Source organism: Salmo salar, chromosome 19 (assembly GCF_965601325.2).
Source record: "Salmo salar chromosome 19, fSalSal1, whole genome shotgun sequence".
Classification (NCBI taxonomy): Eukaryota; Metazoa; Chordata; class Actinopteri; order Salmoniformes; family Salmonidae; genus Salmo; species Salmo salar.
The window spans coordinates 45,413,847-45,439,939 of NC_138309.1; the positions used below are offsets into that span (position 1 = coordinate 45,413,847).

Sequence of the window (26,093 nt, forward strand, 5' to 3'; positions counted from 1 at the left end):
TATATTTTTTTTAAATTAAACTTTATTTAACTAGGCAAGTCAGTTAAGAACACATTCTTATTTACAATGACGGCCTACACCGGACAAACCCTAACCCGGACGACGCTGGGCCAATTGTGCGCCGCCCTATGAGAGATATCCTTCATTGTCATGTACCATATAATGTTTAGCCTACTAAGGATAAAGTATGACCTGTGGGTTTAGAGTTCAGTGACTACCACTGGTCAGTAGTAGCCTATAATGTGAGATAGGCGGGCGCCTTATCAGTTGTTTTATAGACGAGCTGCGCAGGCGCACTAGGTGCGCAGAAACCACTTCAATGAACACAAAGAAAAATATATTTTCGGGAAAAGAAGAAAATAGTTCTTATCCAATGTGTAGCATACTCTATTATTATTATTTTTGTACCCCTAATTACAACATTCTTGTAGGGATTGGTGAGGTTTTTTCTTGAGATAAGTCCTTGCATGCCTTTTCACGTGAAAGAGACTTTATAAGGAGTTCAGTCTTAGAAACCTCTGGCACTTTTAGAAGCGAAAATAAACATAGAGGAATTATCTGTAGTGTCCGACAATTATAGTGGCCATTAAAAAATGGCAGCATACACATTACCGGAGGGATTCTCCGATTTTGACATGTTTGCATTCGGTTCAGCTCTTCTTGTTGGGGGTAAGTGAAATATTTTATGCCAAATATGTTGAAACGAAAGTTGTTTTTATCTGCACTAGAGAAACGGCTAGCAGAGGATGGAGCCCTGTGGGCTTTTAAAGGGATCTTAAATGGATAGGCCTAAAGATTTTAAAGTCGGACAAAACAAAAATGAATTGGCCCGAGAAATGCTTTGAAGATTCTTCAAGTAATGACAGTAATTTGGCAACTTTAAATCATCCATGTATGTCAATGTGATATGTGCTATTTTGTGCTATAATTGTAAGATTAGGCTTTGTAAGGTCGAAATGTGAAAGTTAAATAAAAGTATGTGCGCTTAAAATGCAACAATTTCGGACATATCCTATACGTGTAACTTAACTGAAATGTTAAACCTCCATTTAGTCTGTTTATATCATGGAATCTATCACAAGTCGTTTCCCTTGATGATTTCTTTCTTTCATGTGTTTTAGGTCTTCTTGGATTCTTCCTCAACGCCATTTCAATATTGGCCTATATTAGCGTAAAGCAAATGCGAACTCCCAGTAATTTTCTTGTGTTTAACCTTGCTGTGGCTGACATTATGCTCAATATAACCGGCCTGATCGCTGCTTACGCCAGCTTATTTTATAGGTATGAATTCTTGTCCTCTGACACTGCATTAACGCCTTTGGAGGTTGCCTAATTTATGTGTACAATAGTTGTTGCAAAACATGCGTTTATGCATTGATCTAAAAGTGGTTTACAGAATGATTTGTGCTGACATCCTTTCTAGAGAGGCATTCAAGTAAGGCACATTTATCATGTATATCTGAGTAGCTATAATGGATATATGCTATACTACACAAAAGGGTGATTCCTCACGAAACTGATTTTCATGAAATGTAATCCATATAAGGGTCCTTTGGAGGAAGCATTGTTGACATGTATCTGACATTTGTATCTTTTTTCTTTATGAAGTTGGAAAATTTGTGGCATGTTGGCCTTACCCAGGTCTCCTTTAAGACACCAACATTTAAAAAAAAAATGTGTAAATTGTAGCTTTGCCACTTGCTTTGTAATATGAGTAGTATTTTGATTTCAAATAACAGATTTTATAATTATCGAAAAATAAAAAAATGTTGGTTAGGGCTAATTGTTCAACATATTGTTGAACATCATATACTCTATGGGCATATACAAGTTCCAGAGGGATCTCTGCTAGTTTTAAAGTTATGACCCATTTTATACAGAGAAAATGGTAGAGTAGGCAATGTGACCAATCACAGCCCTCCTTTTATTTGTATAATTTCACATCCTGCAAATCACCAGTAGAGGGGGACAATTTTGAATCCATTTTCACATTCACTCTGTTGGTAATGCTTACAAATTGGATCCTAACTCTAAAAGTATCAGGGATCCCACTCTGGAACTTTGATATGCCTGTAGTGTATATTATGCAAACAAATATATAAAACAAAATGTGTCAAATCGAAAATTGATTTATATTTTTCAATATTGACAAATTAATGTACTTTATAACAAGCAAGCAGAACAAGCAGCAAAGGTTCATATGACACCGATTTTTGCTTTGCATGCAGCATCTACAGATGAAACAATATGGAGTCTTAAGGGAGGAAAGGGTAAGGCCAAAATGTCACAAATATTCAAAATTCAATTAATTATTTCTCAATTATGCTTTAAGATACAAATGTCAAATATATGTCAACAATCCAACCTCCAAAGGAACCTTCTATGGATTAAATTATGTAAAAATCCCCCAAAATCATGGTCTTCTTCTGTTACGTGAGGAATCGCCCATAACTGTAATGTTGAACAATTGTTAATGTATGTGATCCTGATTTCATAGTTCAACTGTATAGAACCACAACCCAAAGCAGGTGTATTTGATATAACAATTTGCAGCAATATGAGTCACCATGTTTATGCCTGATGGGAATAGAAACACTAAGGCTGTGTTTAGACAGGCAGCCCAATTCTGATATTTTGTCAATAATTGGGCTGCCTGTGTAAACGCAGCCTAAATGTGCTCCTCTCTTGCCACCCTAGTCACTGGCCCTGGGGCCAAGACGGATGTAGCAACCACGCCTTCATGGGGATGACAGCAGTTCTGGCCTCTATCAGCTTCCTGGCTACCATCGCCTGGGACAGATATCACCAATATGTCACCAGTGAGTAGTATCCTACTGTACGGTGCAGGTAGTCTAGTGGTTAGAGTGTTGGGCCAGTAACCGAAAGGTTGCTAGATTGAATCCCCGAGCTGACAAGGTAAAAATCTGTCGTTCTGCCCCTGAAGAAGGCAGTTAACCCACTGTTCCCGTGCGCCGTGGATGTTAAGGCAGCCCCCCGCACCTCTCTGATTCAGAGGGGTTAAATGCGGAAGACACATTTCAGTTGAATGCATTCAGTTGTATAACTGACTAGGTATCTCCCTTTCCCAGTATGTGTTCATGTCATTTACTATAGCGTTATTGATTTATAAAAAAAATAGATTTATTGATGTACTATATACATCTACAAAGCTACAAACATACTCTTGCAAATTCCAATAAACTTCGACTTTATTATGTTCCAGATCAGAAGCTGTTTTGGAGCACGGCCTGGACTATTTCTATCGTTATCTGGGGTTTGGCTATCTTCTGGGCGGCCGTCCCTCTGATTGGTTGGGGAGTTTATGACTTTGAGCCCATGAGGACCTGCTGCACTCTAGACTACACCAAAGGAGACAAGTAAGCTACATTTATATTAACATGTAGGTTATTTAACAGGCAATCTTATCCAGAGCAACTTCCAGTCAGAAAATGAAATGTGCACACACACCCTCAAATTCCCTCTCATCTGTGGTGCAGGTAATTCCAGACCTAAAGGTCATTTCATTGTAAAACAACAACTTCCTCACACACTGTTACCTCTGCACGTTTTGATGTTTCAACCAGAGACTCTACAAGACTTTACAAAGTCTAAAGATTGACTCCCAAATACCCTTCTGTTTAAACCAGCTGTTGACATCACTGTTTGGCTTAGTCAAATGTAAACAATGGAATACAGAAACTGGGATTTAAGACAATCAAGCAGATTACCACAAAAGTAGGCTCTTTACCCCAGTTGAAAACATCCAGCATTTCACACACAGAACGAGCACTGCCAAAAAATCTCTAATGGATTTGGATTATTCATTTCGGACAATAAAAACAAAGCTGTCTAGCAATGTCTCCCGCTGACTATGGTTGCAACATTCCAAGGTTTTCCATAAATACCAGAGGGAGGATTCCCGAAATCAGGAGGGAATAATCAGGAGCTGCGGAATCCTCTAGGATTTCTGGAAAACCGGGAAATCTTTGGAAAATGACCAGAATTTTGCAACCCTAGACAAGTGAGGATGCCCCATGTATAAAGATGCACAGTATAATACAGTATATGTCGTTATATCGTCCGTGTTCATCTCCATTCAACAGGGACTACATTACCTATATGGGGGCCCTGACTGTCTTCTACCTTATCTTCCCTGCTTATGTCATGAAGTCCAACTACGACGCCATTCACGCATACTTCAAGAAGATCAACAAGCACAGGGTAAACCCTCTAACATTCTACCGTTAGAACATTTGAATGTTCTTTGGAACATTACAACACATTATACTAATACCATTAATCTTTGGCCAGAAAAACATAGTTCTCAATATACAGAGCATTCGGAAAGTATTCAGACCCCTTCACTTTTTCCACATTTTGTTACATTACAGTCTTATTCTAAAATAGATGAGATTTTTTTAAATTTTTTATCCATCGACACACAAATACCCCACAAAGCGAAAACAGGTTTTTAGACATTTTTGCAAATAAATAAAAAACAGAAATACTTTATTTACATAAGTATTCAGACCCTTTGCTATGAGACTCGAAATTGAGCTCATGTGCATCCTGTTTCCATTGTCACTATGTTCTGTGTGGGGGTACATAACAGTCACTATGTTCTGTGTGGGGGTACATAACAGTCACTATGTTCTGTGTGGGGGTACATAACAGTCACTATGTTCTGTGTGGGGGTACATAACAGTCACTATGTTCTGTGTGGGGGTACATAAGTCACTATGTTCTGTGTGGGGGTACATAAGTCACTATGTTCTGTGTGGGGGTACATAAGTCACTATGTTCTGTGTGGGGGTACATAAGTCACTATGTTCTGTGTGGGGGTACATAAGTCACTATGTTCTGTGTGGGGGTACATAAGTCATTATGTTCTGTGTGGGGGTACATAACAGTCACTATGTTCTGTGTGGGGGTACATAACAGTCACTATGTTCTGTGTGGGGGTACATAACAGTCACTATGTTCTGTGTGGGGGTACATAACAGTCACTATGTTCTGTGTGGGGGTACATAAGTCACTATGTTCTGTGTGGGGGTACATAAGTCACTATGTTCTGTGTGGGGGTACATAAGTCACTATGTTCTGTGTGGCTTAAAAGCCAGAAAAGTCTAAACAGGATTAAAGTAAGTATAGGGGTTAGGTAGGGTTTATGGTAGGGACATCCCAAGGATTCCAGATAGCACTAACCCTTAAAAGTCCCATTCAATAAACTTTATTGACTGTCCTTGTATTCCAGTGGAACACCAGTTTACCACTGAGGGCTATGTTGTTCTGCTGGGGACCCTACGAAATCATGTGCATCTACGCCTGCTTTGACAACGCCAAACTGGTCTCTCCAAAGCTGAGAATGGTGAGCAGTTCTTCTTTTTCTTCTACCTTTTTCCCTTTTATTCTATTTTTCTTGTCTTTTTTTCTCTTCCTTTCTCCCTGTGCTTGATAATTCTTTAGTTCAATGAAATTTGAATGGAGATTGTTTTATTTAAATCGTTTAACAAGAAAACATGTTTATTCATTTCCTAGTTGCTTCCTGTTTTGGCGAAAATGAACCCTATTTTCAACGCGTGGCTCTATTCCTTTGGGAACGAGTTCTACAGAGGAGGGGTGTGGCAGTTCCTGACTGGCCAGAAGTTCACTGAGCCGGTCGTTGTGAAGTTAAAAGGAAGATAAAGGAAGTTTTCGTCTATGTCCATTCTGACATTCTAATTCTATGGTTACACTACTGTACAGGCCATGGAATTAGAATGTTCCATTCTCATATTCTAATTCTATGGTACAGGCTATATCCAAACAACAACATCATCATCATGCACTCTCATTGCAGTAGGTTTCACATTGGAAGAATGCTATTTGGACAAGGTGGTGAACTTAATGTTAATTGTTTATTTAGCTGGCTTGGGAAACCATGGGTCCAATGTAGCTTGTCAATAGCGGTATGGTGGCTGACTCTCCATTCAAATAGACTTTGGGGAGAAGCACCTGCTATTAGATTGAATGATGTCTCATGATTGACTAGACAAAGGACACTCATTGACCTACGTTGTAATACAAATACCTCAGTGCTCTTAATTCCATTTTCATGCTGAGTGATTTGAAGGTAATACGACCATAGATAAACTTAAAAGTCCACCAACTTAAGGTTCAAGTCATGTTAATGTAATACCGTTTTTTTAAATAGCCAATAGATTTACTTCTAGAAGTCTCCCTGAGGTATTCCTTCAGCACTGTAATAAACACAGCAAGGTATTCTGCCATGCAGCCGCTGTTCATTCTGACTCCACTGACCTTACCTGGTGTGATTCTCAGCATGCCGCTGTACCTGTACAGCTGTAAAAGGATGAGACTTCAAAAAATAGCTATAGTCTACCACACCTGGGTTCAAATACTATTTGAAATATTTCAAATACTTTAACCGTTTACTTTAGCCTGCCTGGAGTGCCAGATGGGTGGGGTATACAGTTTTATGCTAAGGTAAGCTCAATCAAGCCAGGATAAAGTATTGGACATTATTTCTTATAGTAACTGAACCCAGGTGTCATTCAGCCAAGACAACCTATGGAGGTTGTTGTATAGTTGTGACCAAGAATATTTATTGGGTCACTTTTGGTTCCTGAGGAGTTTTAGGGTTGTGTCCCAAATTACACCCTATTCCCTATTTAGTGCACTACTTTTGAACAGAGACCTGACCAAATGTAGTGCACTATGTAGGGAATATGGTTCAATTTGAAGTCTGAAGACAAAAGCCTTGATGTGATGTAACCTCTATATGTATTCTCTGTAGGTACTTAGTGTGGAGGTTGAACTATTCTCTGTAGGTACTTAGAGTGGAGGTTGAACTATTCTCTGTGGAGGCAGAAGTAAAAGAAGCAGGATCATCCCTTTAAAGTGAGTGGAGAAAACCATACAACACTGAATTCCACGGAGGAAGTTTGTGAATGACCAATGCTCTACCAACGTAGTCTTACATTACATTACATCCCCATATAGTCTGGAGTAAACTAGATTTAACCTAACAATGTTTGGTGTATTGAATGTATTTTTTGTTGAAATATAATATGCCATTTAGCAGACAGTCGTGCATGCATATATTTTTATAAACGTATTTGTACGTTCAAACGGTAATCTTAGACTATCACATTGTCACGTTGTGTCGTTTTAACTTCGTCTATCTTTGTGTAGCAGACGCTGGCATGCATAACCTTACATAAAATACAGTTAATCTACTCCATTGCAGTTGTTTGCAATGTTGTCTTTCTCAGTTTTGTCTCTTACTCCCAATCATGTGTTCTGGTCCCAGGTGAGGTAAGCATGGCAGACAGACATCAACACAGTGGTGTAAAGCGCTAGTGCCTGTCACTGTGTCGTCTGAGCTGCTTAACATGGAGTCTCCAGTCCTGAAATAAATTTAACGAGTAGAGTGAACTAATGCAGCCAAGTCCCTGACACAGCCGCCTGTCACAGTAATCCTGTGTGGCACAGCACCAGGGCCTGTCAGCCACTTCACCCAATCAGCAGGGGTGTTGCAAATGGCAACCTATTCCCTATATAGTGCACTACTATGAACCAAGACCTAATGGCAACCTATTCCCTATATAGTGCACTACAACAGAGTGGGGAATAGAGTGTCATTTGAGACGCAAACTGCAAATAGACAACAGCCTTCCTCCGGGGGAGGAGTCGGCTTTCTCTTAACTCACCTGGATGTTACAGTTTGTTAGGTTCAGAGAAGCCTGTTGACCAATAAAAAGGACCTGGATGTTACAGTTTGTCCGGTTCAGAGAAACTTGTTGACCAATAAAAAGGACCGGGATGTTACAGTTTGTCAGGTTCAGAGAAACCTGTTGACCAATAAAAAGGACCTGGATGTTACAGTACTCTAAGAATGTGATTACTACACACCATCATTATAGTATGTTTTAGGAGGGTTGACAGAATGATGTAACCAACCATTTATTTGTATAAAAATTGGGCAACTTGTATTTTCATGAAATGTATACAAAATAGAGTTCTGAGATCATTTTTAGTGAGAGCAGAATTGGTGGTAATGCCAACTAGTTCTGGATAAATCAACAACTTTTTTTCTCTTTTTTAGCTCGATGTGGAGTTTTTTTTAATGTAGAGATAAATCAGATCAAGCCTGAACTGTGAGATGTAGTAGGGAGTTGTAATTTCCAACAGGCCAATATTGTACATAGTTTACCACAGAAAACTTGGTAATTAACTACAGTGACTATAATCCATTGCGCGCCCGCTGAGAGAAGAGAGAACGCACCGATTGAGGGATAGAAAGTTTAGCGAGCCTGAAAAAGACATGATTTTAGATATTCAGCAGTCATAAAAGTATGCCATATTTACTTTGAAGAAATACTAAAATAGTGATTTTGTCAAACAGCATAGGCAGTAACTCTAGTAACTCTATAGAGATGAGATGTTGACTTGGAATGAAATAATAAAGGCTTCAAATATAACACATTTGTTGAAAAAAAGGGGTGGTTCCTTAAGAGGTTTAAAGTAATGTGACTGCTATTAATTGTTTTATTCTGTGTTACAGCATTCAACCCACATAATGCATAGCGCATTTAAAAAATAATACAGTAGATATTGAAAAACATGATTCTTCTTTAATAATCGAACTGAAACTGAACCGACCTCAAAAAGGACTAATCGCTCAGTACTAGCTACAGCATAATCTATTTAACAGATGAGATGGTATGCCAAACTAAACAACGTGAAGGTAGTGTCCCAAATGGCACCCTAAATTATACCCTAAATGGCCCCCTATTCCCTATGTAGAGCACTACTTTTGACCAGAGCCCTATGGTAGGGAATGGGGGGCCATTTGGGATGCGAGCAAAGTCTGAGGGGTTCATGAACTGACATTAACATACTTTGAAGAACTCAAACACAATTGGTAACTGCCTGGTACAGTACACAATGCTAACTACAGATGTAGAATCTTAATCTGATCACCCAGATTTTGCAGGAAAGTTCCTGCACAATAGGAAATGCAAACGTATAGTGTATTCAAAGTTTAAAAAGGTGTGTAAAGTTTGTAATTTCCATTTAACATTTTCAGACTTGAACTAATAAAGTATCAACCCCTACAAAAATGTCCATTCATTATAATTCACCAATAATTCAAATTTCCTGTTGCAACAGTGTAGGTTCCGTCCCTTTCTTCGCCCCCAACCTGGGCTCGAACCAGGGACCCTTGCACACATCAACAACTGACACCCCACGAAGCATCGTTACCCATCGCGCCACAAAAGCCGCGGCCCTTGCAACGCAAGGGGAACAACCACTTCAGGTCTCAGAGCGAGTGACGTCACTGATTGAAACGCTATTAGCGCGCACCACCGCTAACTAACTAGCCATTTCACATCGGTTACACTGACATGGCATGCTATTCACTATGTAGTGCCCTACATTTGGCTACAGTATAACTTGATACCATTACATGGAGGGGTGTAGAATGTCATTGTATGCTGTAGCATTAAGATTTCCCTTCACTAGAACTAAGGGCCCTGAACCATGAAAAACAGCCCAAGACCATTATACCTCCTCCACCAAATTTTACAGTTGGCACTATGCATTTGGGCAGGTAGCGTTCTCCTGGCATCTGCCAAGCTCAGATTCTTCCGTCGAACTGCCAGATGGTGAAGCGTGAATCATCACTCCAGAGTCCAATGTTGGCGAGCTTTACACCACTCTAGCTGACGCTTGACATTGCGCATGGTGATCTTTGGCTTGTGTGCGGCTGCTTGGCCATGGAAACCCATTTCATGAAGCTCCCGACGAACAGTTATTGTGCTGACGTTGCTTCCAGAGGCAGTTTGGAACTCAGTAGTGAGTTTTGCAATTGAGGACAGACGATTTTTACGCGCTTCAGCATTTCCTGTTCTGTGAGCTTGTGTGGCCTACCACTTCGCGGCTGAGCTGTTGTTGCTCCTAGATATTTCCACTTCACAATAACAGCATTTACAGTTGACCAGGGGCAGCACTAGCAGGGCAGAAATTTGACAAACTGACTTGTTGGAAAGGTGGCATCCTATGAAGGTGCCACATTGAAGGTGACTGAGCTCTTCAGTAAGGCCATTCCACTGCCAATGTTTGTCTATGGAGATTGCATGGCTCTGTGCTCGATTTTATACACCTGTCAGCAACGGGTGTGGCTGAAATAGCCGGAACCACTCATTTGAAGGGGTGTCCACCAATGTTCCCTATAGTTTTTTGGGGCACTGACCACATTTTTGGTCTGCTGAGCTCAAACTTGATTCTGTGTAACTTCCAGTGTGCGTTTACTGTGAACACTGAGGCTGTACCTGCTTTAAGTTACAGATTTAACAGTGGCTAAGTAGGCTACTGTAGCTATTTGATCATAATGTAGGCCTACCAGAGTGGCCTACCATCAAAAACAATGGAGAAAATGCATCCCATAACATTTTTACATGGAAATAGCTGTCCGATCATTCAGCCAACAGTAGCAGCCAACATGTGGTGTTCAATGTAGACCTACATTCCATGAGACTTTTTGGGCTTGACATTAATCTGTTTATCAACTTAACCTTCAGACAAGGAGGTGACTGTAAATGTTGTTGTGTTGTTTGATGCAAGAAACCACTTTACAAAGAAAAATGAATTATTATTCCCGTACCATTATTACAGAGAATCAGACAAATTATGCTTCTCTCCGCCTATTGGCTACTTAGCTTATTCAAGCCTGTCTCAAAATACAACACTCCACCTTTAAGACATAAAAAAGCTCTTTACCTGACATGGTTTTTCAAAGATGTCTTAAAATGTAAATGTTTTGTAGGAAAAAAATCCCTCCCCTATTGCTGACTACAAATAATTTTTAACTGGGATAATAACTCACTAACTAGCACAGGATATGAACAAAATGTGCACACGTGTCTACATGCAGCTCTCGATCACATAACCTTTCGCATGTGGATTCAAATGTTCACATTTCTGCAAACCAAAAAGAGTCATTCTGATACACAGTGCTTTTAACATACATATTTGACAACATTGTGTGTATTTCTAGAGTAATTAATGTTCAACATGTTGTTACCTGGGATTTAAACTTACATCCTCTTGATTCACAGCATTCCAATCTTCCTGCTACGCCACAATGTCTGTTGTCGGTAACTGATTTCACCTGTATTCCTACACTTTGGACTTCGAAGAAAATCTCAGCTTTGTTAAAAAAAAAAAACACTCAAGAAAAACGATTATATTTATCATAGTGATTCAGGAGTAACATTAAAAGAATATACAGAATCACTCAAATGACTGAAATAAATAAATGAAATCAATGATGAGAGAATAGTCAGATTAACTGATGACTATAATAGCAGTGCAGATGACACTCTTTTGATAAGTGCAGAGATGTATTATAGGTAATGAATGTTTAAGAAAACACTGCTGACTTTGTGGTGTTTGAAAAAGTGATCACATGTGAAGTGTTCCAAAAACACATTTTTCACATCTGAAGTTCCAAAAACATGTTCCAAAAACACGTTTTCACTTGTGAAGTGTTCCAAAAACACGTTTTCACATGTGAAGTGTTCCAAAAACACGTTTTCACATCTGAAGTTCCAAAAACATGTTCCAAAAACATGTGAAATCATTTGGTTCAACATGTGATAACGTGAAACTATACCGTTAGCCATTAGTGTTTATTTTGTGGTAAATTGTACAGTTATTTTATGGTACATTTCTACAGTAATAGGATACTCTATTAGTGTTTTGTAGTATATTTACTGTCAATAGAAATGCACTTGGGTACTTTTTGTCCCGTCAAGAATACATTTCTGCACGTTGCTAAAAGTTGCCTGGAATCAAGTCAATAAGTGTATGATTATCTGACACCAATTAAAAAGTAGCAGTGCTCAGGGACACTTGACGTTAAGGCCTAGATTCAACACGCGATAGCCGACACCCGCATAGCTGGTGTTTTGACTGTGTCAGAGGTGGAACTGCATTAGAGCTGTCAAATCGGGGAGTTCATGTGGTCATCATCATGAAGCCATGCCAGTTCTACTCAGAATGAGAACGTGTAGGCTATATTGAAATAGTGACACTCAAATTGAAAATCATTCCACAAAATAATTAGGATTTCTATCAGCCTAATCTAGGTGTAGATTACATCTCGTGTTCCAACTTGTAAACAAGGCTACATTGTATCTCTCTTAATGCAATTCTGTGCAGCCAATGGCAATTTCCACTTCAGGTATAAGGCCGGAAGACGTTTGTGGATTTGACAGCTCTAATGCAGTTCCACATCTTACACTGCCAAAATAATCGCTTTGCAGGTGTCCACTAGCATGGAGCTGATAGACTCTAACACAAAGTGTGATTAAACGCTCTTTCGGGATTTGAACTTGCAACCTTTCAGTCTGGACTGTATTAATGTCTCAGCGGTGCCACAAAATGGTTATTTGTTTCCAAGAAAAAAAGGAAAAAACACACACACACACACACACACACACACACACACACACACACACACACCACACACAGAGAAAAATGAGAGCATGGTTACAGTACAGCGTTATTCACTGGTCAAAGGTATACACGAGGTACACATAGGAACTCAAATAGTACTGGTCGGTACCTTTTAGGGTACATGTGCGCATAATCTAGTATAATAGTACATTTTTCCCAATATATTAAATATAAAGCTGCATTTGTAACCATGTAGGAGGTGGGAATTTACCAGTTGTGAAATCGTAAATACCAGTTGGATGCGTTAACATTTGAATTATTACAATAACATTATGACTAGCAATAAATGAAATATTGAATCGTTCTTTGGTATCACATTGATATATAATCTCAGCAAAAAAAGAAATATACTCTTACTGTCAACTGCGTTTATTTTCAGCAAACTTAACATTTGTAAATATTTGTATGAACATAACAAGATTCAACAACTGAACAAGTTCCACAGACATGTGACTAACAGAAATGGAATAATGTGTCCCTGAACAAAGGTAGCGGTCAAAATCAAAAGTAACAGTCAGTATCTGGTGTGGCCACCAGCTGCCTTAAGTACTGCAGTGCATCTCCTCCTCATGGACTGCACCAGATTTGCCAGTTCTTGCTGTGAGATGTTACCCCACTCTTCCGCCAAGGCAGCTGCAAGTTCCCGGACATTTCTGGGGGGAATGGCCCTAGCCCTCACCCTCCGATCCAACAGGTCCCAGACGTGCTCAATAGGATTGAGATCCGGGCTCTTCGCTGGCCATGGCAGAACACTGACATTACTGTCTTGCAGGAAATCACGCACAGAACGAGCAGTATGGCAGGTGGCATTGTCATGCTGGAGGGTCATGTCAGGATGAGCCTGCAGGAAGGATACCACATTAGGGAGGAGGATGTCTTCCCTGTAACGCACAGCGTTGAGATTGTCTGCAATGACAACAAGCTCTGTCCGATGATGCTGTGACACACCACCCCAGACCATGACGGACCCTCCACCTCCAAATCGATCCCGCTCCAGAGTACAGGCCTCGGTGTAATGCTCATTTCTTCGACAATAAACACAAATCCGACCATCACCTCTGGTGAGACAAAACGGCGACTTGTCAGTGAAGAGCACTTTTTGCCAGTCCTGTCTGGTCCAGCGATGGTGGGTTTGTGCCCATAGGCGACGTTGTTGCCAGTGATGTCTGGTGAGGACCTGCCTTACAACAGGTCTACAAGCTCTGTCCAGCCTCTCTCAGCCTATTGCGGACAGTCTGAGCACTGATGGAGGGACTGTGCGTTCCTGGTGTAACTTGGGCAGTTGTTGTTGCCATCCTGTACCTGTCCCGTAGATGTGATGTTCGGATGTACCGATGCTGTGCAGATGTTGTTAAACGTGGTCTGCCACTGCGAGGACGATCAGCTGTCCGTCCTGTCTCCCTGTAGCGCTGTCTTAGGCATCTCACAGTACGGACATTGCAATTTATTGCCCTGGCCACATCTGCAGTCCTCATGCCTCCTTGCAGCATGCATCTTTCTTTTGGTGTTTTTCAGAGTCAGTAGAAAGGCCTCTTTAGTGTCCTCAGTTTTCATAACTGTGACCTTAATTGTCTACCGTCTGTAAGCTGTTAGTGTCTTAATGACCGTTCCACAGGTGCATGTTCTTTAATTGTTTATGGTTTATTGAACAAGCATGGGAGACACTGTTTAAACCCTTTATAATGAAGATCTGTGAAGTTATTTGGATTTTTACGAATTATCTTTGAAAGACAGGGTCCTGAAAAAGGGACATTTCTTTTTTTGCTGAGTTTATGTCTGCCTTTAACAGTGCTGAGTAACTGGCAGACTACAGGCTTCTTCTTCGATAAGGTTTAACGCCGGTTGGCATCCAAGAAATGTTGCATTACCACCACGTACTAAACTGGAGTATAACTCCCTTATAGTTTGCTTAAAAAAATACACAATTATAACAATAAATAAATACCCTACCATCTAACACTACACTCACAACAAAAATAAATAATAATACTTCACTATTTAAATCTATTTAGTCCTACCTCAGGCCAACATCCTGAAAGGATGGGATACCACCACTTAATGCATCCTTTAACTCTTCTGACATCACGTCTCACACACCCAAATACCTCTCTGCAGCTGCCACCACAACCTCTATTTTCTGAGATTTACGTTCCATCCCTGCAGTACAGTTGATAACCATTGCTATAAATGCCAAAAATCCAATCTTACTGAAACATATATCACTTGTATATCACTTGTTGGTTTATCCCTCTGTACTGGTACAGATCTACTACTCACACCACTCCTCTCAGTATCCCTCCCCCTTGACCCATCTTCCTCTACTTTCTTCACTACTCCAACCCTGGAAATCTCAAACTGCCTTTCTCCCCATGGGCACCCCTACAATTAACACATTCCACTACTTTCCCTAATGCTACACATTCCTTTGTCTCATACCCTTCTACACACTTCTCACACCTACAGTAGGAACCTCCCTCCTACACACTGCTGCCACTTGCCCATAAGCTTGACACCTGTAACAACGTAATGTTTTCGTAACAAAAGCTCATGCAGGATAACATATATATCCTAACATCACTTTTTCAGGCAAAGACTTAACATCAAAGCTCAAAAGGACAGACAATGACTTCTGTTTCACCACTCACGCCACCCTGTCTGCCAAACGACAAGCATCACAAACACCGGGAATCTTCCCCTTCAGTTGGTCAGCTTCACATTTACCGCTACCCCAGTAATCACTCCTCTCAATGGCGCCCTTTTCTTGAGAGCAAAACAATTCACATCTCTTGTCCCCATTCGTTTAACACGGAGTGCCTGCTTCCTCTGACCAGCAGAAACACAAACAACTATCACAAGACCACTTCTGGTTACCCTCACCGATTCCACAGCACCAAACTCTGTTTTCACCCACCCTGAAACCTCAAATGGCAAGGGTCCACTTTTTCCCAAAACTTTTCTCCTACTGTCACAGACTCATCTTTATCCTTACCCTCGGGCTCCGAGAACTTCACCACACCTACCACCTCGGATTCTTCGCCCTCATTCACTTCCATTTCTCCACCTGTCTTCAACTCACTCTGCTTACACTTTCTATCATTCTTCTTTAACAAACCATTTCCCTTTTTCCCGCCATTTTTAACAGTCAAGATAACCCTCTTCCTCCCTCTCTCTTAGACCTCCTCTGCCTCTCTTTTTCCCTCCATTCTTCCTCTGTATTCCAAGTATACATCTCCTTATGATAATGCTGCACTACTCCTGACATACATCTTGTTCTTGCCTTGTCAAGGGACGCCATTTAACCGGCTGTCACAATCTCCGTCCAATCAGCACTCACCCCTTGGGATGTAACGCTCAACAATGCATCCCACTTGTTAAAAAATGATATATATATATAATTACAAGCTTGGTGTTTATGAACAGACCAGATTAACTGGGATGACATTCCCTCTTATGGGAGACCAAAAAGAGCTAGCTGAAAGCCACACCTCGAATAAGCCAAGTCCGCAATCTTCTGATAGGCTGAGGCTGTTACAATATGCTGCCAATCAGCAAGTGATGTCTACAGAAGAGTCCGTTAAGGCACAATATGTTACTGGAACCATTGATAGTAGCACCAAGTGTCCTGTAGGTTACTGGCACCATTGCTAGTGGCACCAAGTGTCCTGTAGGTTACTGGCACCATTGCTAGTGGCAGCAAGTGTCCTGTAGGTTACTGGCACCATTGCTAGTGACACCAAGTGTTCTATAGGTTACTGGCACCATTGCTAGTGGCAGCAAGTGTCCTGTAGGTTACTGGCACCATTGCTAGTGGCACCAAGTGTTCTGTAGGTTACTGGCAAGATTGCTAGTGGCACCAAGTGTCCTGTAGGTTACTGGCACCATCGCTAATGGCACCAAGTGTTCTGTAGGTTACTGGCAAGATTGCTAGTGGCACCAAGTGTCCTGTAGGTTACTGGCACCATCGCTAATGGCACCACGTGTCCTGTAGGTTACTGGCACCATCGCTAATGGCACCAAGTGTTCTCTAGGTTACTGGCACCATTGCTAGTGGCAGCAAATGTCCTGTAGGTTACTGGCAACATTTAGCCAGTAAGTTATTGTTACTTTTACAATAGCGTACTGGCAAGTAGCTTCCAGTAAAGAAATAACACATTCACAGCTTCGAGCAACAAATTTCCATACAATTATTGGAAAATGCACAATCACAGCATTAGTAACACATTCTCTTAATTTACAGAACAGACAATGTGAAAAAAGTACTCCATTTGTGTTGGCATAGCCATCAAATACTTAAACTGCTACAACACTTCTACTGACAGTGGTGTGGGGGCTGTGCTTTGGCAAAGTGGGTGGGGTTATATCCTGCCTGTTTGGCCCTGTCCGGGGGTATCATCGGATGGGGCCACAGTGTCTTCTGATCCCTCCTGTCTCAGCCTCCAGTATTTATGCTGCAGTAGTTTATGTGTCGGGGGGCTAGGGTCAGTCTGTTACATCTGGAGTATTTCTCTTGTCTTATCCGGTGTCCTGTGTGAATTTAAATATGCTCTCACTAATTCTCTCTTTCTCTCTTTCTGTCTTTCTCTCGGAGGACCTGAGCCCTAGGACCATGCCTCAGGACTACCTGGTATGATGACTCCTTGCTGTCCCCAGTCCACCTGGCCGTGCTGCTGCTCCAGCTTCAACTGTTCTGCCTGCGGCTATGGAACCCTGACCTGTTCACCGGACGTGCTTGTTGCACCCTCGACAACTACTATGATTATTATTATTTGACCATGCTGGTCATTTATGAACATTTTAACATCTTGACCATGTTCTGTTATAATATCCACCCTGCACAGCCAGAAGAGGACTGGCCACCCCTCATAGCCTGGTTCCTCTCTAGGTTTCTTCCTAGGTTTTTGGCCTTTCTAGGGAGTTTTTCCTAGGGAGTTTTTCCTAGCCACCGTGCTTCTTTCACATGCTTTGCTTGCTGTTTGGGGTTTTAGGCTGGGTTTCTGTACAGCACTTTGAGATATCAGCTGATGTACGAAGGGCTATATAAATACATTTGATTTGATTTTGATTTGGTAAAAATAGACATATATTTAACCCTGCCCCCAAATATGCTAATGAGCACCACCTATCAAAGCGTAGTGATGATCTTAAATTACATTCAAAATGTTGGGTAGAAAAATGTCCCATTATCAAATCAAAGTTTAATTGTCACGTGCGCCGAAAACAACAGGTGTAGGTAGACCTTATAGTGAAACGCTTACTTACAGGCCCTAACCAACAGTGCAATTTTTAAGTAAAAAATAGGTATCATGTGAACAATAGATAAGTAAAGAAATAAAAACAACAGTAAAAAAGACAGTGAAAAAGGACAGTAGCGAGGCTATATGCAGTTAGTCGGGCTAATTGAGGTAGTAAGTACATGTAGGTATGGTTAAAGTGACTATGCATATATGATAAACAGAGAGTAGCAATAGTGTAAAAGAGGGGGTTGGGGACAATGCAAATAGTCCGGGTAGCCATTTGATTACCTGTTCAGGAGTCTTATGGCTTGGGGGTAAAAGCTGTTGAGAAGCCTTTTGGTCCTAGCGCTCCGGTACCGCTTGCCATGCGGTAGTAGAGAGAACAGTCTATGACTGGGGTGGCTGGGGTCTTTGACAATTTTTAGGGCCTTCCTCTGACACCGCCTTAGCCCCAGTGATGTACTGGGCCATACGCACTACCCTTTGTAGTGCCTTGTGGTCTGAGGCCGAGCAGTTGCCATACCAGGCAGTGATGCAACCAGTCAGGATGCTCTCAATGTTGCAGCTGGAGAACCTTTTGAGGATCTGAGGACCCATGCCAAATATTTTTATTTTCCTTAGGCTTTGTCGTGCCCTCTTCACGACGGTCTTGGTGTGTTTGGACCATTGTAGTTTGTTGGTGATGTGGACACCACGGAACTTGAAGCTCTCAACCTGCTCCGCTACAGCCCCATCGATGAGAATGGGGGTGTGCTCGGTCCTCCTTTTCCTGTAGTCCACAAATCATCTCCTCTGTTGTGATTACGTTGAGGGAGAGGTTGTTATTCTGGCACCACCTGGCCAGGTCTCTGACCTCCTCCTTATAGGCTGTCGGTGATCAGGCCTACCACTGTTGTGTCACCTGCAAACTTAATGATGGTGCTGTAGTCATGCCTGGCCATGCAGTCGTGGGTGAACAGGGAGTACACGAGGGGACTGAGCACGCACCCCTTAGGGGCTCAAGTGTTGACGATCAGTGTGGCGGATGTGTTGCTACCTACCCTCACCACCTGGGCGCGGCCCGTCAGGAAGTTCAGGATCCAGTTGCAGAGGGAGGTGTTTAGTCCCAGGATCCTTAGCTTAGTGATGAGCTTTGAGGGTACTATGGTGTTGAACGCTGAGCTGTAGTCAATTAATAGCATTCTCACATAGGTGTTCCTTTTGTCAGTGTGGAGTGCAATAGTGATTGCATCATCTGTGGATCTGTTTGGGCGGTATGCAAATTGGAGCGGGTCTAGGGTTTCTGGGATAATGGTGTTGATGTGAGCCATTACCAGCCTTTCAAAGCACTTCATGGCTACGGACGTGAGTTCTACGGGTCTGTAGTCAATTAGTCAGGTTGCCTTAGTGTTCTTGAGCACAGGGACTATGGTGGTCTGCTTGAAACATGTTGGTATTACAAACTCAATCAGGGTCTTGTTAAAAATGTCAGTGAAGACACCTGCCAGTTGGTCAGCACATGCCTGGAGCACGTCCTGGTAATCTGTCTGGCCCCGCGGCCTTGTGAATGTTGACCTGTTTAAAGGTCTTACTCACGCCGACTACGGAGAGCATGATCACACAGTCATCTGGAACAGCTGATGCTCTCATGCATGCCTCAGTGTTGCTTGCCTCGAAGCGAGCATAGAGGTGATTTAGCTCGTCTGGTAGGCTTGTGTCACTGGGCAGCTCGCGGCTGTGCTTCCCTTTGTAGTCTTTAATAGTTTGCAAGCCCTGCCACATAAGACGAGTGTCGGAGCCGGTGTAGTACGATTCAATCTTAGCCCTGTATTGGCACTTTGCCTGTTTGATGGTTTGTCGCAGGGCATAGCAGGATTTCTTATAAGCTTCTGGGTTAGAGTCCCGCACCTTGAAAGCGGCAGCTCTACCCTTTAGCTCAGTGCGTATGTTGCCTGATATCCATGGTTTCTGCTTGGGGTACGTACAGTCACTGTGGAGACGACTTCCTCGATGCACTTATTGATGGAACCAGTGACTGATGTGGTGTACTCCTCAATGCCATCGGAAGAATCCCGGAACATGTTCCAGTCAGTGTTACAAAAACAGTCCTGTAGTTTTGCATCTGCTTCATTTTACCACTTTTTTATAGACCGAGTCACTGGTGCTTCCTGCTTTAATTTTTGCTTGTACACAGGAATCAGGAGGATAGAATTCTGGTCAGATTTACCAAATGGAGGGCGAAGGGAGAGCTTTGTATGCGTCTCTGTGTGTGGAGTACAGGTGATCTATAATTATACCTACAAGGTAGTGATATGTTTGATACCGTAGCTCTGAGGCATGCGTCGAAATCACTAAGCAGCTAACGTCAAAGATGTGTGCCGATGCGTGTATTTCTGTACTTTATCAGAAATACGTCATTAAAGCTTTGTTTGATCACGTGCTTTTTTTTAATGCAAAATGCGAGATCCCACTGATTTCGTTGTGGGTTCCGGTGTTTTCTTTGATTCCAAGCTGCTTACAAAACACCGACCTCTACTTGACACTACGTAGAAATATAGTTAGGATTTTGTACAGACAGTTTCAAATGACAACAATAACGTCTAATGTAACTGGCCCCTCTAACAGTACAACTGGCCCCAGCTTGGCCCCTCCAGTTGAAATGGTCTAGAACCGCCATTGTTAACAAGGCTAACTGCTGTTCCTAGGCCGTCATTGAAAATAAGAATTTGTTCTTAACTGACTTCCCTAATTAAATGAAGGTAAAAAACATTTTTTAAACATTTTATTATGTGAAACTACACTTTCTGCACTGTTGTTCAAATAATTTGTTTTATTTAGTAAAAACTTCTGTCTTAAGCATCCTAAATAATGCCATAGATTCCATTTTTTTTTATAGTAATATCGAAATCAACAAAGGGAAGCATGATGTAAGATGCGAACCTGGTATTCCAACTGATTATAGGATATTAAACCCAACGACTTATCGCTGTGTCACGGAGTTCTGACAAAAACTGTAGTGAAAAACCCCAACATCTCTCTGATAATCACACGCTGCTATTTATTGCTGACCAGCAGATGTCACTAATGTGAACAGCTAATGAAGCTCTGAGTAATTAACCCGTTTTTTGGCACAATTTGTTCAGAAAGCCTCGGTTTCACATCACTACTACACCATTTGAGTTAATTTGTGTACCTGTGAAGTTTACCTTTGACCTTTTTGAACCCCAGGCAACAACACTGTAGTGTACCCTAACCATAACCTTCATGTTTGAGAGTGTGTTAATGTGTTCCAAGTAGTAAATATGAACGTGGTGGCACTGCAGAAACATCGATGCACTTCAAAACTATATTAAGCAAGTTCAAATCTCCAATGAATTGATGTATACTCTACGTCAAGTGTCCTTGAGCACTGCTAGTTTAACGCTGATAATTGGATAATTATTTATTTGATTCTGGGAATCTTTTAGCATAGTGCGGAAATGGATTCTAGCCAATAAGTCTGTGGCCGTATATCTTTCAAGCTCAAAGATCTGGTGATGTAGCTGCACTGTAGCAGGAAGTTTCAAGTTACTAGTGACCAATCGATTATGAGTTCAGATTCCATTTAAGGCTGAGTCCCAATTGTGGTCACAGTATAAGATTTTACAGTAATTGATATCAGAATACAGCAGCATACTGTCCTTTTATCGAAATAACGCCTTCAAGTTGTTGTATATATTTATTTTATTATTACTGCAACTTTTTTCTCCATTATGTCCACAGACCTGGTGGTGCAGCAGGAACTTCCGGTAGCTAACAACAACCACGAGAGTGTAAGTTCCAATCCCAAGTGCGGTTGAGTCACAAGTCAGCAGCCTACTGTCCTTTAACAAAAATGCTTTAATTTCTCTGTAAAAATACAGGAACTTTTTGTAGATTTACCACATTTTCACCGCAACTAGACAAAAACCTCCAGGGTATCATGATACAACGTTCTAAGAACGTCCTAAAAACGTCCTTGGGGACGTCCTTTGAACCAACCTGGAACTAAACAAAACCTGCAGGGGACCATGACTGTTTGTTTAAATTGAATTAATGTAAATTATATATATATATATATATATATATACGGAAAGTATTCAGACCCCTTCACTTTTTCCACATTTTGTTACGTTACAGCCTTATTATAAAATTTATAAAATAGTTTTTTTCCCTCATCAATCTACACACGGTACCCCATAATGACAAAGCAAAAACAGGTTTTTAGAAAAATTTGAAAATGTGTTAAAAAAAAACTACTGAAATGTCAAATTTACATAAATATTCAGACCCCTTAGTCAGTACTTTGTTGAATCACCTTTAACAGCGATTGCAGCCTTGATTTTTCTTGGGTATGACGCTACAAGCTTGGCATACCTGTATTTGTGGAGTTTCTCCCATTCTTCTCTGCAGATCCTCTCAAGCTCTGTCAGGTTGGGGAGCAATTTTCAGGTCTCTCCAGAGATGTTTGATTGGGTTCAAGTCCGGGCTCTGGCTGGGCTACTCAAGGACATTCAGAGACTTGTCGCGAAGCCACTCCTGCATTGTGTTGGCTATGTGCTTATGGTCGTTGTCCTGTTGGAAGGTGAACCTTCGCCCCAGTCTGAGGTCCTGAGTGCCCTGGAGAAGGTTTTCATAAATGATTCGATCAGTTTATATTTCCCTCGATCCTGAATAGTTTCCCAGTCCCTGCATCTGAAAAACATCCCCACAGCATGTTGCTGCCACCACCATGCTTCACCGTAGGGATGGTACCAGGTTTCCTCCAGACGTGATACCTGGCATTCAGGCCAAAGAGTTCAATCTTGGTTTCATCAGACCAGAGAATCTTGTTTCTCATGTTCTGAGAGTCCTTTAGGTGTTTTTGGCAAACTCCAAGCGGTCTGTCATGTGCCTTTTACTGAGGAGTGGCTTCTGTCTGGCCACTCTATCATAAGGCCTGATTGGTTGAATGCTGCAGAGATGGTTGTCCTTCTGGAAGGTTCTACCATCTCCACAGAGGAACTCTGGAGCTCTGTCAGAGTGACCATCGGGTTCTTGGTCACCTCCCTGACCAAGGCCCTTCTCCCCTGATTGCTCAGTTTGGCCGGGCGGTCAGCTCTAGGAAGAGTCTTGGTGGTTCCAAACTTCTTCCATTTAAGAATGATGGAGGCCACTGTGTTCTTGACGATCTTCAATGCTGCAGAAATGTTTTGGTACCCTTCCCCAGATCTGTGCATTGACACAATCCTGTCTTGGAGCTCTACGGACAATTCCTTCGACCTCATGGCTTGGTTTTTGCTCTGACATGCACTGTCAACTGTGGGACCTTATATAGACAGGTGTGTTCCTTTCCACACCATGTTCAATCATTTGAATTTACCACAGATGGACTCCAATCAAAATCTTAGGGATGATTAATGGAAACAGGATGTACCTGAGCTCAATTTCGAGTCTCAAAGCAAAGGGTCTGAATACTTCTGTAAATAAAATATTTCTGTTTTTATTTTTAATAAAATTGCAAACATTTCTAAACACCTCTTTTTGCTTTGTCATTATGGGGTATTGTGTGTAGATTGATAAGGCATTAATTTTATTTAATAAATAAATAAATTTTTATTTATTTTACTTATGTTTCAAAATAAGGCTGTAACATAACAAAATGTGAAAAAAGGGAAGGGGTCTGAATAGTTTCCGAATGCATTGTATATATTTACAAAAAAATATATGGGGGATTGGAAATAATGAAGACAATTACATTGATGGAAGCTTCAATCTATCTGCAATATTAAAGCTGATCTACCCCCTAAAATAATAAATAAATAAAGCAAGCTTGGTCGCCACAGTGCACTTAGTAGTGCAGGGAGGTCATCATTACTACTAATTGTATTACATCAATATCCACACAGTAGGAAATTCCCTTTCTGTGTGTGTGTCTGTATGTGTTAGTGCGGTCATGTGTGTGTGTACTCTTTGACTGAGGCTTCCTTCCCCACTAGGCAGCAGCCCCCCCCCACACACACACACACACACACACACACACACCACACCACACACACACACACACACACACACACACACACACACACACACACACACACACACACACACACACACACACACCATATTTCTCAACACTTTGGAACACAGCAGGATTGACACAGCTGGGCTTTACTGTGGCCAAGTGTGGACCTTTGAATTCCGTTCACAGGAGGTGGCGTTACGACGCCGTAACTAAGGGGGGGACATGACGTTGTTGTTGTTCAGTGCGTGTGTGTGTGTGTGTGTGTGTGTGTATGTGTGTGTGTTTGTTTGTGTGTATTGTGTGATACACAGATGCAGCGGTTACATGCGTTACATAATTATACTGAATAGAATGAACATTTCTATCCCGTAAGAACAATTCATACATTAACCCATTTATTCATCACTGGGTAATTTAGGGTTGGATTCAATCCGCTATCGCGGACGATCAGTGTTAAAATGTAAAGGCAATTTCCGATTGAGCCGACATATGCAGAGCTTAACGTGAATGTGGTCTCCGCGAACACGGGAACATCGCCTTTACATTTAAATCGAGCTATAACGCAGATCTTCTGAGATACTTATGCGATATGGATTGAATCCAGACGTTATTTTAATGATGGATTCAGTCTTGGCTGAAAGTACCCAGTTTGTCAAAAAATAGCATTTTGTTCCCAGGCAAAGAGCAATGTCACTTCTAGGACCCCCATCCCCTGTCCAGAAGAGATGTGAGGCTTCTCAATTGAAGGAGTAGCAGTCAGAAACGTAAAGAAAAACACATCTAGATGTGAAGCGATCATTCTGTCTTTCTCTGTTTGTACTTGTGTTGTGTATCACATGGTCATATGGAGTCTTAATATATGAAGCAGAGAAAGCTGAGAAACATCCATTTATTCCCCAGCTATGAATTAGTTAGACTCTTTTTGAGAGCTCAGTGCCGTCCTCACTTCCCAGAAATTGATTTGATACCCAAGGAGAGGAGAGAAGGGAGGAGAGGCGAAGAGAGGAGAGGAGAATAGAGGAGAGGAGAATAGAGGAGAGGAGAGGAGAGGAGAAGAGAAGAGAGGAGAGAAGGGAGGAGAGGAGAGGAGAAGAGAGGAGAGGAGAAGAGAGGCAAGGAGAAGAGAGGAGAGGAGAGGCAAGGAGAAGAGAGGAGAGGAGAAGAGAGGAGAGGAGAGAAGGGAGGAGAGGCGAAGAGAGGAGAGGAGAAGAGAGGAGAGGAGAAGAGAGGCAAGGAGAAGAGAGGCAAGAAGAAGAGAAGAGAGGCAAGGAGAAGAGAAGAGAGGAGAGGAGAGTAGAGGAGAAGAGAGGAGTAGAGAGGAGTATAGAGGAGAAGAGAGGAGAGGCGGGGAGGAGAGAGAGAGAGAGGAGAAGAGAAGAGAAGAGAAGAGAGGAGAGGGAGGAGGAGAAGAGAAGACGAGAGGAAAAAAGAGGAGAGGACAAAAGAGGAGAGGAGATGAGAAGAAGAGAAGAGGAGGAGAAGAGAAGAGAGGAGAAGCGAGGCAAGGAGAGGAGACAGAAAATGTGTTTAGGTTAAGGACTCCAAAATGAGTGTGCAAGCAATGGAAGGTCAGAGTCAAAATGAGAGATAAAGGAGCGAGGGAAGAAAAAGAGGAGGACAGAAATACCAATCACACTGCCAGAGACTCAGAGCCCACTGTATCAGACTCCATTCACTATTCATGGTAATGTGACACATCATCCCCACTGAGAGCAATGGATGGCCCTCACTCCAAAACCCATTCCATCCACAACCACTAGCTGTCCAATGCTGAGTGGAATTGAATTTCTCAAAGTCGATCTGACTGTGAAAGCACATGCTTTATATCATGTGTAAGTGTAGTCTGTCTGTGTGTCTGTAGCAGGAAAACAAACACACACACACACACATCACACACACACACACACACACACACACACACACACACACACACACACACACACACACACACACACACACACACACACACACACACACACACACACACACACACACACACACACACACACACACACAAACTTGGTCCATAGCGTGTTATTTGAGGCCTACACTGTAAATTTACAGCAAAACCTTTCACAGTTAGCTACTGTAATTCTATAGAGTACTGTATTATCTGCTTTGCTGTATATTTACAGCAGCATACTGTGAATTATGGTGCATTGTGAGAAAATGTTGTGAGCTGCAAAATAATCTTTGTCTCATTAACATATTTTTTTTAAGTATCTTGTTACAAATACAGGATATGTTGAAGACCAACGCATCCTTAACTACAGCAACATCCCTAGTAACAGTTACAGAAACATTTTACTTGCCATGACTTGGCCTTGTTTGGG

General features: G+C 41.7%; 1 protein-coding gene across 1 annotated transcript; it reads left to right on the plus strand.

The window, feature by feature from the left end:
* The first annotated feature begins 281 nt into the window (after positions 1-281).
* On the plus strand, positions 282-7,238 carry LOC106578844 (RPE-retinal G protein-coupled receptor). The gene is made up of 7 exons (XM_014158049.3): positions 282-669; positions 1,122-1,281; positions 2,698-2,819; positions 3,224-3,377; positions 4,104-4,221; positions 5,255-5,368; positions 5,539-7,238. Exons 1-7 carry the CDS (start codon positions 594-596, stop codon positions 5,683-5,685), a joined length of 891 nt encoding a protein of 296 aa, XP_014013524.1. The 5' UTR covers positions 282-593; the 3' UTR covers positions 5,686-7,238.
* The last annotated feature ends 18,855 nt before the right edge of the window (positions 7,239-26,093 follow it).